The following is a 15,025-nucleotide window of genomic DNA, read 5'->3' as shown; positions in this document are numbered from 1 at the left end:
ACCAAGTATAAACCTATGGAATGCTATACTTGTACATATTCAGAAAGCATGGAACAGGTCAGTTAAATTGCTAATTTCACTTTTGCAGGTTATGCTTGCGAAAGCTAAGTACCTATTACTTCACTGCTGATAATTTTATTATAAACATCAGCTTCAGTGTTTATTCTGTCACTCTAGAAGGCCAAAGCTCTCATAATTGCAGTTATCCTAATAAGGTACCTCCAGCTTCACTTGATGAATTGGGCAACACAGTCATACATGGCATTGCTTGCAACAGAATAAAAAGTGAGGATGTGGGAAGTCTTAAATTTTAAAAGCAGAGGGATTTCTACAACAATTGCATTGAGTTCTTTTATTTAAATCTTCCTTTTCTGTTGAGAAGCTACAGCTATTCAGAGGACCATGATGCATTATTTAGTTCTACTTTAGAGCAAAATAGGAAGGACTTTGCTGTAAAACCCCATTGAAACAGTGTTACACACTTTCCTTTCCTATCCTCTAGACAAGTCTTCCTATTGGTCATAGTTCTTACACCCCTCTGGATGTCAAGTAAAATGTAATTCCTGCTGACAAGCCTCAAAAGAACCAGAATTCTTCTTAGGTCTAAGTCAGCAGAGTGAAAATAAACCACAGCTTTAGGGACTGGTGGACACAGAGCCAGTTCTTGAAAAACTGCTTTCACAAGCACTTAAGCAGGATGGTCTGGAGTAGCTAAGCCAAGCACAACCTCCTCAAGATGTATCAGCTGTGTACCTTTCTGCAGGTCTGCATCAGAAGAATACCTGAAATTGCACAGTATAGCAGAGGATGTTCCACTTCATGCAAACTTAGTAAATAAAATACTGCTACAGGCCCTCTACTTTTTTCAATTGCCTACTTAACACTTTCTGTTCTGTAAGGTCACCAAGAAGCTTTTTTCCTCCTGTTATTCTGCCTGGATTTTATCACAGCCCTTCAGGCTGTGAAATTAAATGAAATTAAACCAATGAAACTAAAACAAATGAAACTGCTAAGAACAAAAAAGCTTTTTAAAAAAGTCCAACATCCCATTCATCACATTCTTACTTCTGAAATTGTTGTATTTAGTGACCAACATTTCCAGTAACATTCAAATCCACATCACGCCCCAGACAGTGTGAAGGATACAAGAAGGGCTGAGATTACTTACTTAAGATAGAAATCAATGATGACATCATTGAGAAACTCTCCATATTCTAAGCACTCTAGGTCTTCTCTTGTGACTCCCAGTCCTCCTTTTGCAGGTGGAGGTGGATAAACAATTAAACTAGAAAACAAATAATTCCATAACAATGACAAAATGTTTTACATGACATTGTTCTGAATATGGCTGTCTAATATGCAGAAGATTTTCTAGAAAATCTGTGAAAAGCAATAGTTCTCAAAACTTTACCATTTCCTCCTCCAACATTTTGGTGTTACAAAACAAATATCACCCCAAAGCACCCTGAAACTTTGATAACAACTTTTGGAAAGCAGACTATTTTTTGTCTTCACTCTGTTTTTCTATTTTTGATCAAAGTATTTGAAAAATGGCTATATAGAATGTGAAGAAATACTAGAGGACAAATGGTTATAAAAAGATTGAGTGTGACAGAACAGTAAAAGAACACTTTGTTCAGATTTTATAAAAAGCTGGTTTAAATCAGTAAGTTTTTCTAAGATAAACTTAAATGGATTCTGACAGAATTCCCATGAGATCCCCACCCTCCCTTGCTGATGCACCCATGATATGACCTTGTAAGTCATAGATCAGATTTACTCCAATTTCTGTAAGACTGTCATCCTATAACATAGCCATATTGTCTTGTAAGAGGTAACTACACTGATATTTGCTGATAGTTTAGATTTGAAGAGTGACTTTCATACAACACTTTCAAATCAACTAGAGAATGGCAGATAAGTGAGGGCTTTTATTCCAGTAATTAATCTATTCAATTTCTTATAATTTCCCTTTCTCATTTATATTAAATACACTTACTTCTTAACTGTTCCCATTTCTCTTACTTCTTTCCATTCTTCATTCAGTGCAGAGGACAAAGAGATACAATAGCAACCACTATTCTGCTTATTTGCAAGGGCATAACTGGGCCTGATCACTTTTAGCTTTGGTTCCTACCACAAGAACACAAACAATTGTAAGAAGCATTATACAGCTTGATATGTAAAACACAAGACACAAAACCCAAGCCTAAAAACCACAGGAGTACCCTGCATCACTGAAGAGATTCTTGCTGGAGATCCAAAGTATAAACTTTGGTATTTGGGCAAACATGCCATTGTTCAGACAACTAAAAAGTTATGAATATTTTTTAAAACAATGACAGATCTTAGTTCATAACAACCTCTCTAAAACTATTCAAGCATTATTTAGCCAAGTGAACCAAAAATGGTTTTGGAGAAGAAGCATAAAAGAATGGAGATAAGTGTATTTCCAGGAGCTGTATATGCTTGCAAGATTTGAAAATCTAGTCCTCAAACAATTTGCCTAAAAACAATACACATTTGAGCTGGCTGGCTTCCTTTTAAAGTCCCAAATTTCATGGACCTTGCAGATTCATCTGCTGTCTCTTGGCTTTTTACTGGTGGCAACAAAGATATGTAACTTCTGTGTGACAATACATGGGACTGGGTTTAGACATTCACTCAAGAGATGAAACCAAGACAACACATTAACTTGTACAGACTCATCTCCCCAGCAGTCTGAGGAATACTTCAGCATTTTCAAGCTGTGGAGACCCCACAAGTACATCTAAATGTGTCTGGAGGACCACCTACACAGCTCCTCCTCTGCTGCACTTCCAGTTCAACCAAAAAAATTGGTTCTATTACTCATTACTTGATTAACTTCCTGCTTGCTGCCCTAGAGAAACCACAATGGCAAAACACCCCTGTGGTTCTAAATTTACACAACCAAGAATCAATCTAAAGCACTGGTACTTGCCACTTACTGATGAGGTCTACAGACCTCTGTGTCCTCTGTGGACACAGTCTAGCAAATTTTGGAGTAATCCTGACTGGGGTTTTTTTGAGTTATGAATTAAGGAAGAAGGCTGACCTAAAATTTATTCAAATGTGTGAATGCTAACCAGTGGTGATGAATGAAGCAATAGCTATCCACTAACCTGAATTACAGGCTCATCAGCATCTGAGGTATTCTCTTTTGGCATGTATTGCTTTAGTAGATCCTTATTGCAACTCACAAAAGAGCTTTCTTCAGGAGAAAGATCCTTAAACAAGAGTAATGCTTGTTTCAAAGACAAAAACTCAGCAAGATCTGGTGCTCTGTTCCTCTTGCTGACACCCGTAATCAGTTCAGTCAGTCTGTCTTCTTCCCATTCTGTGAGTGGTTGAGACAGTTCAAAAAATACAAATTCATTGGATTTGGCTGGAAAAGGGAGAGAATGGATAATATTAACTATTAGATTACGTGATAGAAACTTGTCTGAACACCCACAAAGGAACTAAGAAAGACAATGGCAAGAGGGGAAGCCAAATCAAGACCCTGCCAGGTTCATCACAGGGGCCATGAAGAAGGGGCCACAGAAGTCTCACTTTCACAGGCCCAGAGGAGCACAGCAAAATGGCAGGTAGGAACCCAAATTACAGACTGAGCAAGAGACACACAGTCGGGGCCCTTCCCAGGGCTGTCCCAGGAGAGTCTCAGCCCAAGGGTCCAGACCCAAAATCCATCACAATAAGTCAATGCCAGAGCACTTTTTGGACTGAAAGGGGGTTGGTGCTGAGGTGTACAGCACACATGATGGGATGCAGGGGAAGAGTATTTTGGGATTACACAGGAATCCCAAAGGATTGTTTAAGGAAAGACAAAGGAAGCAAATAGAGACATTCAGCCCATTTGGCCTTTTGTGGAAATCTTCAATAATAATGGAATGCCTCATTGCAGTCTTGTCAAAGGTCAAGCCAATCTTTACTTGCCAAGCCTTTTGTATAGCATATACAATATTCAAGAGTAAGGATATTTAACACCTCCATATATTTTAAAGGGAGAGATGCAAGTCTAGTTTCAGAAAGCCTTCTGACAGAGACTACAATTAAATTGCTTTGATATCTTTTTATTAAGCAGCAGTAGTTTTTTAAGTAATTACATAATATTAGAGGGTTTTCTTCCAAATAAAAGTAAGTGAAGCATTTTAAAAATGCAGAACTAACCAACTTATCTACACTGGTACAACCTCACCTTGAGTACATGTATGCAATTCTGGGCATCACAATATAAAAATGATATTAAGCTATTAGAGAGCATCCAGAGGAAGGTCACAAAGATGTAAAGGGTCTTTAGGGGCAGCTGAGATCACTTGGCTTGTTCAGCCTGCAGAAGAGGAAACTGAGGAGAAACCTCATTGCAGTTACAACATCCTCATGAGGGGAAGAGGAAGGGCAGACACTGATCTGTTCTCTGTGGTGACCAGGGACAGGACCCACAGGAATGGCCTTAAGTTGTGTCAGGGGTGGGTTAGATTGGATATTAGAAAAAGGCTCTTCACCCAGAGGGTGGCTGCGCACTGGAACAGGCTCCTCTGGGAAGTGGTCTGAGCACCAGCCTGACAGAGTTCAAGGAGCATTTTGACAATGCTGTCAGGCACATGATGTGATTCCTGGGGATGGTGCTGTGCAGGGCCAGGAACTGGACTCAATGATCCTTCCAACTCAGTGCATTTTCTGATTCTGTGACTTTAAAACTCTTTAAAACACTATAGGCTTTCCTCTGTATTCAAAAAACACAGCTGTTTTGCTGCCATGACCTTTTCATTGCACTTAAGGAAAGCAATTACTCACATGGCTGGCTGGTAACTAATTTTCCCATCTGGGTTTCAATCTTTTCTACATAATCCACAGACAACCAAAGAAAAATTATTGTTGAAGAACAGCCACCACCACTTTTCCACCAGCCAAATCTTCTCAGATCCAGTGTATCCAGTACAAGCTGAACGTTCTTAAGAGACACTGTAGAAAACAGAATTAAAAAAAAAAAAACAGGCTCTTAACAGTCATTCTTCCTGAAAAAAAATTGGTTTTTTTAATCAAAATAACCACAGTTAATACCTACAACTATGGGAAAAAGAATACTGCAAATCATTAATTCCTATTTCCTTTAAGTCAAGTCAACTTAGAACTGCTCATAAACCTTTTCCTACCACACATCATCTTGGAAAATCAATTGAATGCAAATCTATCATTACATTCCTCTTCGCTTTAGTCTACTCATAAATTTTTGTAAACCTAAGGATCTAAAATGCTAATTTGAAAAGTTCAATGTTTCACCTCAAAAATATGCATAGTCATATCTACTATAGTTCAACACCTAAAATATGCAGGAATATGGGAGGCATGCCATTAAAACTAAAAATTCACCTTAAAAGTACAAGAAGCTGCTAAGTTAATGCTTACACTATGAACACCTAAACTTTTGTTTATTGAGAACCAGAAAAAATGAAAAACTATATAATATCTTTGTGAAATATTCTAAATCATTCATAACAGATATACATATTTAATGTTTTACTGCAATACTTTAAAGATACAATTAAGAAAAGGCTAAAGAAAATTCTCTTACCCTGAAATGGGATCACAATATTTTTCATTGTAAACTGAAATAAGATTTAAAAAAAATATTAGTTTGCATTTTACAAATTGACTAAAACAATATATGGATTTTTAAATATCTGCACATCTTTTCTTACAGTGAAATAAACTGAAAATAATAATAATAATACTATCATTCTGTTTGGAAAACACCATTAAGCTGAAGTAAAATATGCTTAGTTTGAGACTTCACATTGCCTATATCACCTAAAAACATTCCTAAAGGCATTGCAGAAGCTAAATGACTGCAAGTAACTTTCAGAGATGCAAAAATAAGCACAAAGTTGCAGAACTGCCTATAGATTCCTTAAAAAGAAAAGATGAACACTTGGGACAGAAGGAGATAAAGCAACCTGTGAGAAGCTGTCAGATGCACTGCTTGAAATAAAGACATGATAGAAGTGGTTCAACTTTATGCTGGTATTTCTTTACATTAATCTTTGAATTAAAGGCCTTTAAAGATTCCACTTGCACTGCTGCTACACTGTCAGTGTAGCAACAGTGTCCACTTGCACACTGCTTTACTGTCACTTTGACAGTAAAGTATATAACCTTTGACAAAAGGTTATATATATTAACAAACGAGGTTTGCCCTGTGGCACCACAGTAGGCACAAAGTTGTGTTTCCCAAGGAAAATTTCTACTTTACACTTAAGAGCATTGATCCTGAATTTATTTGAACTCATATTTCCAATTATTTTTGCCTATTAATTTAGAATATTTCCATGAAATGTTTTTGTAACTACTGTTTTGTTAGAAGCTGAAATTGTTATTACAATCCAAGACTTCAAGATGTCTTACTGAAGACAAAAGATATGCAAGGCCAAACATCTTTTTCAGTTGCAATATACAGAGTGAACCTGTTGAAACTCCTGGAGCTGGTGCTCCATTTCAAGAACATCTTCACTTATGTTTCTACACCCTGTGACTAGCATATTGTCTACACACTAAAGCTTTTAGTATTGTATTTATGCTCTCTGAAGCCACAAAGCAAGCAATTTTCTGTTTAAAAGGCAAGGGCATATGATGTATCTAAACTCTGATCATTATGGATCACTTCATTAGAACACAACTACTATTTCTGAGAAAAGTAATTGGTCTTTATTTTAAGTGACATTAATTGGCCATTAATATGGCCCTTGTTTTCTGTTAGAATTCATTAAAAACTTCCTCAGTATGACTTGTGTTCCAGTACAGCATTTATACAGAACCTTTACATGTGAAAACTGTGGCCACAGCAAATCACAGTTACCTTTTATACTGACAGCAATCCAAATGCACAAGGCCACATACTCCATTGTTTAGCAAAAGGAATTTACTGCAACAGTAATAAAAACTGTGCTTCCACACTAAGTACCACTGACTTTGTAAAAATCAGAATTTTAATTTTTAAATATTCACAAAATAGCATAATAGAACAACTTACCCTAGCAGGACCTGTTGATAAACACTTAAATTTCCCAATGTGTAGCCTATCAAATTCAACATCCAGTGCCAGGCTTGTCTGCTTTCTAGGTGTGCTTCCAGAAGGTAAGCTGAGAGGATATTTATCTTCAATTGACTCTGTTAAAAACTGGAAAAAATTTCTATTTGTTAGATATGCCCCTCTTGTAACTTCAGGAATACCTTTCTTCACGGTTGTAAGAACTGACTCCCAAAGCCAGCTTTCACATAAAAAATAATATTAAAAAGCTCTAAGTGTTATTACGTTCATTACTGACAATTTCCTTCAGGGTCTAACAGTAGCTTGCTACACCTCCTTTACTAAGACACGATCTGTGCTCTTGACTTGATTCTCAAACAACAAAGCAACAAAATAATACCCTTCCTTTCATAGCAGAGCTTCAGGATCAAATCCAGTGCTTATGATTGAATTGATTCACCTGTGAGAAGAGGCAGCAATGGCTCTTCTGACTTGTTTCAGGATTACAGAGATAAACCATATCCAGGGCAAAACAAGCAGCCAAAGGCTAATCAAGTTCAAAATGGGGCAAACAACTTTTATGGCTACTTTTAGATTCAAGTTTTACAGCTAACCCAACGGAAAGGGAACTTCACCTTATCTCTGCCTGCTGTCAGTAAAGATCCTGAACTTCTAGAAACCCTGAATTACAACAGAGGATTGGATGACAAAAAAAAAAGTATGATCAACACACAACAGCGTGTGGAAACAAATTCTTCCACAGATGTATCTTTATCGTGTCTGTTCTACCTCAGGTTACTATTTGATCTTCCTGTTTTCTGAAATTAAATATTTCCAAATGTTTATTGTCAAAAAGGAAATACATTGTGTGTAGCAAAACCACCCAAGCTCCAGAACCAGAGAAATTCTCTGAAGACTGTCCAGTATTCTATCTGTGAAATACATTTCTGCAGCTTCTGCTTGTAGCTGGGACAACAATAAACAATCATTTTCTATAGCAAACATTACAGAAATAAATTGGCATAACAATACATTGGCCAAAAACTGGACTACCTGCTCTGTGTGACTTTTTATCTTGTCTTCTAATTGCTTGGCTGAGAAACAGAAGTCAGACTGTTGGTGGGTTTCTTTATTTTCAGTGATATTATCCTTCATCAGCTCTGTGCATTGTGGTTCAGAAGGTCCATCTTCATCATCACTGGAAAGGATAACTAAAAAGGAAAAAAGAAGATACATATACTACAAATTACAGACTTGTGAATATTTCATTCCTTGTGGATTTCAGACAAGTAAAGAATTCTGACTTGTAGTACATGATATCAAAGTACACTGCTCAAACCAGTCAAGATCTACCTGCATGGAATTGTACACAAGAAGTAGTGCTCTGTTACAAATACATTTTATACCAGGTCCTCAAAATTATTTGGCTATTAAATGAAACAGGACATAGCACAGCTGCTTCAAAGAAGAGAGTAATTTTTCTCAGTTTTAGCACCATTAAAAAGTAAAAGCTTGTTTTTTCCATAGCCACACTATCACCTGAAACAATACAAATGGAATTTGAGAATCTTGCTGTCCATCCTGTTTCGCAGATACAACAGCCTGACACTAGGCACTGTTCTCTAACCTGCACAATGCATTAAAAACAACAGGAGGGCAGTCTTCAATCTTTTGTTCCCTATGTCTCACTAGCCAGCTCTGCTGGAGTTCTCCTAGTACCTAAGTGCACCACCAGGAATTGTTATCAGCACAGACACAGTACATACTTGGGTCAATGGAAACAAGTTGCTGATTACCCCTGCAGATTCTGTTCCGCAGCTTGGTCAGGTACTCTGATTTGTCCATCTTTAATTTCCAGATTGTACCAACTTCTGGTAAAAGCACATCCCCACTGGTGGCAGAAAGCTGCTGCTTTGACAAATTTCTGGAAGGCGACTCTGAGGCAGAGTCCTCTGTGTGGCTGTGAGCAGGCCTCAAGTGGTTGTGGGTGGAAGGATCTTTAGAGTCTCTCTCTGCTGGACAGTCTGGTACTAGAATAGGATTAGATCTGTGATCTTGTCCATCCTCACAGGGTATTCTGCAGCCAGGAGACTGAGCTGAATTCAAACTTTTCTTTTCCTAGAAACAGGAATCAGAGACAGGATGTAAGTTTATTACTTGACATTTCTAGATGGTTCAGATCAGTCATCACTGATATTAGCTATGTGCTAGAAAAAATAATTATAGCTTAATACAGTGACATTTAATGCTCAATTCAGGATAATTTCTCCCCCCTCATATTCCAAAGAATATTATTAAATAAAGGCATGAGGGACAACCTTTTAAAAGGCTACAGTGACTGCTATTCAAACTAAACAAGGAACTATTTCTGATTTTTAGCAACTCTGTCAGTGTCAGATATGCAGAGGTCAATAATCAGTGCTTTCCTTACTTTGCACAAGTGTGACTTGGTCAACTGGGTTTTACAGGTTTGATAACTGCCTGTCTCTGTAGGGCTTAAATCAGAAGGCTACAGAGATGTCTTTATTGTTTATTGTACTTAATGGATTCCTTCAGTCTTATTTGTTGGGTTTTTCTCAAATTCCTAATGATGGGTAAGAACAAAACTTCAGGGAAAAGTAGAATAAACTAAGGAGAAAGCAAAAAGATTTCAATAACCTCAGGTATATTTGGCAGTTTTGCTGTTAATGCCCCCAATCAGTCCCTAATTCTACATCACCTGTGAAGGAAGCTTCACTTAATTAGCTAGATGCCTTATTTTCAAAACTGTTTGAATCTATGCTCCTGTCTGAAGGAAACACTGTCATTCATCTTTCTCAACCTTTCTGGTACAATAAGGACATTGTGATGATGTGGACAGAAGAACATTCATTCACTCCTTGTGATGCATCACTGAACTACTTCACCTCAGCAGGTAATACCTGCTAATATACCTGTATGATAAATCCTGTTTATTGGCATAATCCTTTTATTTGGGATGTTGCTACTGCTGCTATGTTAGTGTGTGTGAATGTGTGCTAAAATTAAGTGCAACTTACAGATAATGCAAGTGACTTTTTTGGAATGTGTGCACCACAATCATCAGAAATATGGCCACTATATCTTCTTTTCCTTTTCTCAGAATCAAAAGAGCCTGATTCCTTCTGACTAAGAGTAGTGCTGCTCATGTGTCTGCTCCTCTTTTCCAGTTCACCACAGTGCTTGTTTTCTGTGTCAAAAAAAAAGGTAATTTAACATATTATCCTTAAAAACCTTTACATTTCTTCATATTGTTTATGTCTTATATAAAATGCATGGAAGCAGGTATCATAAGTTTTGCACAGTAAGATCTTGCCTTTTTTAATTGTATATGGCTGCCAAAACATTTTCCCTAAAATTATTCTTATTTTTGCGTAATTAGTCAAGGGTATAACCAAATTCATAGCTCCCTTCCAAACAAGATTTAGCACTTAATACTCCACAGTCTTTATCTTCTGCCACATGCATTATTCTCAACTCCCTGTTCTAATCTGCAAATGTTAGTAGCCAGCATAAAAAGACAGCACATTATCCCTGGAGAATGTACACAGAGGTCATAATTCTTCAGCAGTGAAAATAAATATCATCTATAATGAATATTTTAGCAGGGTTCACAAACTATTTGAGCATTCTTAATGGATTATATTCTCTATTATAAGACTTTTCAAAAAGTCAAGATTATAACAGGGCAGTGAAGCTGCACTCAGTCTCATTTTTCTTCCACAGATTTGATTCACCATAGTTGTATTCCTATTTAAAACCAGGCATTTGATATATTTTTACTGTATCTGTAAAAAAAAATATTCTGAGGAAAGACATACACTGTGTGCAACACTGAATTTATTTCTGTGCCCTCCTCAGAATACTAGAGTAAAAAAGGAAAAGATCCCAACAATCTTCAAAATTCATACTTAACTACCAGATGACTGCTAACTACAAACCTTTCTTCTGCAGCTCTCTTCTTCTGAAAGTGACAGCATTAATTTTTTCTGGTTCCTTAGAAGCCTTGGTCAATTTACACAGTTCATCATCTGTCTTTCTCAAGCAACGTTCAGACCTGTAAATATATTAACTATGACTTATCTTTAATTTTGAAATAATTCTGAATAAAAATCCCAACAGAAACAAGAGGTGATCAGACTTCAAACTTCTGTCTCTCCCATAAACACGAGGACCTTGCCAAATGAAACACAAATTAATTCAGTCCAGTTGTGGCAATACACAGATACTCTAACATTATTAATGAAACAGATGCTTCTAAAAAGCACAGTATGAGAAGGTGACATGCTTGAGATCAGACACTGAAACATCATTTTGGTTTAAGGAATGATTGAACAAGAAACAGAACAAAAAGAAAGAACAGTCAGTTGACTACCATTGCCTTTGTAATAAATATGGTGAGAGTATAATATATTCTTAACTTAGATTCAGAACTGGTGATAGAATCCATTGAGTAAGATCCTGAAATGTGAAATTATTTGAAATAGAAATTCGTGCTCAAAAGGGCCTGAAACAGTAACTTTAAGGGTGGTGGGAGAGGGATGGGACATCGAAAGAAAGAAACAGAAAAGAATTACAATACTTGATCCAAATGGTCTTTGTGTTTATAATTTTATAATGTGTTCAACTCAATGTTGTGGTGCCAAATTTTCAAACAGCTGAGTGATCATCACAATGCCTGATATCACTGACAGCCAAGCTTCGACTCCAAAAAATCATCACCCACCGTGGCAAAAAACATTCTTGACATCTCTAACTGGACAACCAAAACTTTTGAACACTTTTTGAGCAGATGACTACTCTTTAGTGACTTATCTGTAAACTGGAGTATCAGTGTTCTTTGGGAATTCTGTACAGACAAAGATTTCTGAAGTGCTCCAATACTACAGTGATGAGCACTGTGAAAAAATTACTGATTATCTTTCCACTCATAAAGAATCACTAATTGGACCAGATGCAGAAATAGTTTCAGTAAGTACCATTGTTCATTCTGTATATGGAACAAGACAGTCTTACATAGATTAGGAAGGTCAATATAAAAAACTTAGTTTTGGAATCCACACTTCTCTCCCAGCTAAAATACTTGTATGCATAACAGCTGTATAGAGTTGACGGTCTTAAAAGATCATACAAAATCAAGTGTTTTTCTATACCAACATCACAATTCAGGGATTTTAACAACAGAAAGCACCTGAATAGGGCTGTTTCAGCTAATAGATTTTCCTAAACATATTTGCTTTATACATAAATTCTGCACATTTTCAATGCCAGCTTTGCTGATAACTCAGTTTAAAATGCACTCCTTAACAGATACATGCAACACCTATGAAGCTATGGCAATATATATTGTAAAGTGTTCTTAACAACCAGGAGAAGAAAATACTGTAAACACTTTAAAACCCTGGGTTTCTTTACGTTTAAAACCTACCACAAATTCATTAGTTATACTGACAGGTCACTGCTCACTTAAATAAGTGCATTTCACACTGGGTTGCAGTAAAGCAACAAAAATACACCAATTCTGTAATATAAAGAGCAAGAGTGGAAAGGGGGAACTGTCAGTAAGTTCTAGCTGGTCGAGATAAGTTAATTTATTACCACCCTGTTCTGATGACACACAATTCTTTAACATGATCTGAAATTTCCATAGTACAAAACTAGCACAATTTTCAGCAGTACAAAGCATGCATTCTGGCCACTCTGATGGTACAAAAGACTCTCTGTATGATCATGTGCATATATATGCATAACACAAGGGGGGAGCTTTTATTATTCTCCTCCAAAGAAGAGACTCCAAAGGAATCAGTGCCAAGTGTAGGTAATGTACTGACTTTACTTACAGACAGGTCAGCAGGATCAAGCCATAACTTTGTTGAAATAACTCCTCAATTCTCCATTTCCCTTTAGTGTATCTACTATAAATTGCACTTAAATGCTAGCCACTAGGGAAGGCTGAAAAGTCATCCTAATGTTGGTTCCTGATAACAAGCTTTTTACACAATACATTAGAAAACCATGCAACAGGTACAGGATATTAATCATTCAAACAATGAATCACTCCAAATCTAAAGCAAGCTGAGTTCACAACTACTAAAAAAAAATTACTAGCTCAAACCATTATTGTGCTTAATATATATTGTGCTCCAGATATGAGCCAGAAAAAAAATACAAGATATACCCTCAGATTTAGAGTGTTAAATACAAGAGTTGATGTTTTCTTCTCTATAAATCCACTACCTCCCCTCATCCAAACTTTACAAAGTTAAAAAAATCAGATACTAAAAATTAGTCTTATTTTGCAATAAAGCAAAACAAAAACCCCAAAAATCTAAACTCACAAAAACCTAAATTCAAATGAACACCCCACACTTCAGCCAGCCTTAAGTCACAGAAAATTATTAGCAAAAAATATGTTTTAAAATGAGACAGCCTAATAAACTGTTCTCTCTAAATCTCACTTAAATTGCAGCTTTGTCAGGTTAATTTACGCAGCAACTGACAACTCAATAGGAAAAAAAATTGCTATTAATTTCAGTTCTCTAAAATGTTGATGTATCAGAATGAGGAATATGACTAACTTTTCTCAATTTTAACCTGGGAATTTTTAATTACTCCTGCCTTCAAAAAAAAAAAAACAAACCCACATCATTCTTCTCTTCTTCATCGTTCTACTGTCTTCCTCAGAATTTCCTGCTATATTTCCCTTCAGAATATTTGCTGTTGTAGCCATAACAGAAAACCAGAGTTGCTTACTTTGAATGCAACTGCCACCTTAGACCAAAACAGGCGTTACCTAATTTGAATACCTGATTTCTGCTACTTTTTATATGTCAAACATTACTATGCTGCTCAGTCAACCTAAATATAGGAAGGAAAGATGAAAAGTAGATGTTAAGTGGTAGGGGGACACACATAGCCCTTAACCAAAGCCACCCTGTAGGAACACTGACATCACCAGTGGGTTAATGTGAAAAGAAATTATCATAGAGAAATATTTGGAGATATTTTGCAAAAGAAGTTATTTGAAATCATGCTAGAACACATTAACTCCAACAGGAAAGCAAGATTTTGGTTCTGGACACAAAACCAACTTAGATGTGTTAGAATTACTTGTGTTTCTTCCCAAATTAAAGCAGTGATGCGCTGCAAGCAGATATTCCTTTATGAAAGAAAAGTAGCCTTTTAACACCAGGTCCAGCAAACCAGAACAAATACCATGTTAAAATGGCTCATTGGAGAAGCATGTCAATTTGCACTCAGGAAACTGATCTCCTGATTCAAGAAAAGAGTAGAACAAAAGTTGTTTCAGGGAAATTCTTTTCCATTGTGAAGTTATGTCATTTCAGGAAGACTGGCAAAAATCAGCAGCAAGTAACATACCTTTCAGAAAGGAAAGAACTTTCATGAGGAGAACTTAATATTTGACATGTCTGTAGGCTGGCAACAGCTGATGAGGGTAGTTGACCCGATTGCAGTTTGTCTGCAGCAGGTAAATTTGCATCAATTATTACGTGGCTGTCTATGTACTTTCTTCCAATTTTTGTACTCAGGACGTTCGTCAAGATAACTTTGGGTTGCCTGCCATACATAACAGTAAATCATAAGTACTGCACTGCAATCTAGAGAAACAAGCTTCTTGTTAAATTCATGTTTCCTAGAGGCTTGATAATTAAACATCAATATTTTTAGTCCCTTAGAGGCCAAAAAAAAACCAACCAAAACCAACAAAATCCCATTAAAGTACAAGGAAAACAGGTAAACAAAAGGTAAGAAAAGTAGCCATGTAATTTTACCTTAGCCAGATTCTATGTACACTGCATTGCCTCTAACATATCCTCTAGTTTAAAAATTGATAAATATTTATCTCTAAACAGCTTTCATGCAGTATCTGTACATATTTGTCAGAACTCTGGAACAAACAATCTTGATTTTCCTGTGAACAAGAAGCCTCCAGTAAAA

At 36.5% G+C, this 15,025-nt stretch overlaps 1 protein-coding gene across 10 annotated transcripts in view; it reads right to left on the bottom strand.

Annotated features, from left to right (window-relative positions):
• Positions 1-15,025, bottom strand: part of SENP7 (SUMO specific peptidase 7) — a 42,581-nt gene that overhangs the window by 11,591 nt on the left and 15,965 nt on the right. For 7 of the 10 annotated variants that reach the window (XM_064410654.1, XM_064410661.1, XM_064410658.1 and 4 more), the window contains 11 exons: positions 14,447-14,644; positions 11,008-11,123; positions 10,087-10,256; positions 8,815-9,166; positions 8,102-8,259; positions 7,052-7,198; positions 5,597-5,630; positions 4,819-4,986; positions 3,144-3,406; positions 2,000-2,133; positions 1,169-1,285 (listed from right to left, as the gene is read on the bottom strand). In XM_064410654.1, the coding sequence (XP_064266724.1) occupies positions 1,169-1,285; positions 2,000-2,133; positions 3,144-3,406; positions 4,819-4,986; positions 5,597-5,630; positions 7,052-7,198; positions 8,102-8,259; positions 8,815-9,166; positions 10,087-10,256; positions 11,008-11,123; positions 14,447-14,644 (1,857 nt within the window). Of the gene's footprint in view, positions 1-1,168; positions 1,286-1,999; positions 2,134-3,143; positions 3,407-4,818; positions 4,987-5,596; positions 5,631-7,051; positions 7,199-8,101; positions 8,260-8,814; positions 9,167-10,086; positions 10,257-11,007; positions 11,124-13,710; positions 14,381-14,446; positions 14,645-15,025 lie in introns of those variants that run through there. The other 3 variants (XM_064410657.1, XM_064410664.1, XM_064410662.1) reach the window with 3 other exon arrangements.

Source organism: Passer domesticus, chromosome 2, assembly GCF_036417665.1.
Source record: "Passer domesticus isolate bPasDom1 chromosome 2, bPasDom1.hap1, whole genome shotgun sequence".
Taxonomy (NCBI): Eukaryota; Metazoa; Chordata; class Aves; order Passeriformes; family Passeridae; genus Passer; species Passer domesticus.
Note: the sequence above shows the minus strand (reverse complement) of the source record. Positions and strands in the feature narration are given on the sequence as shown.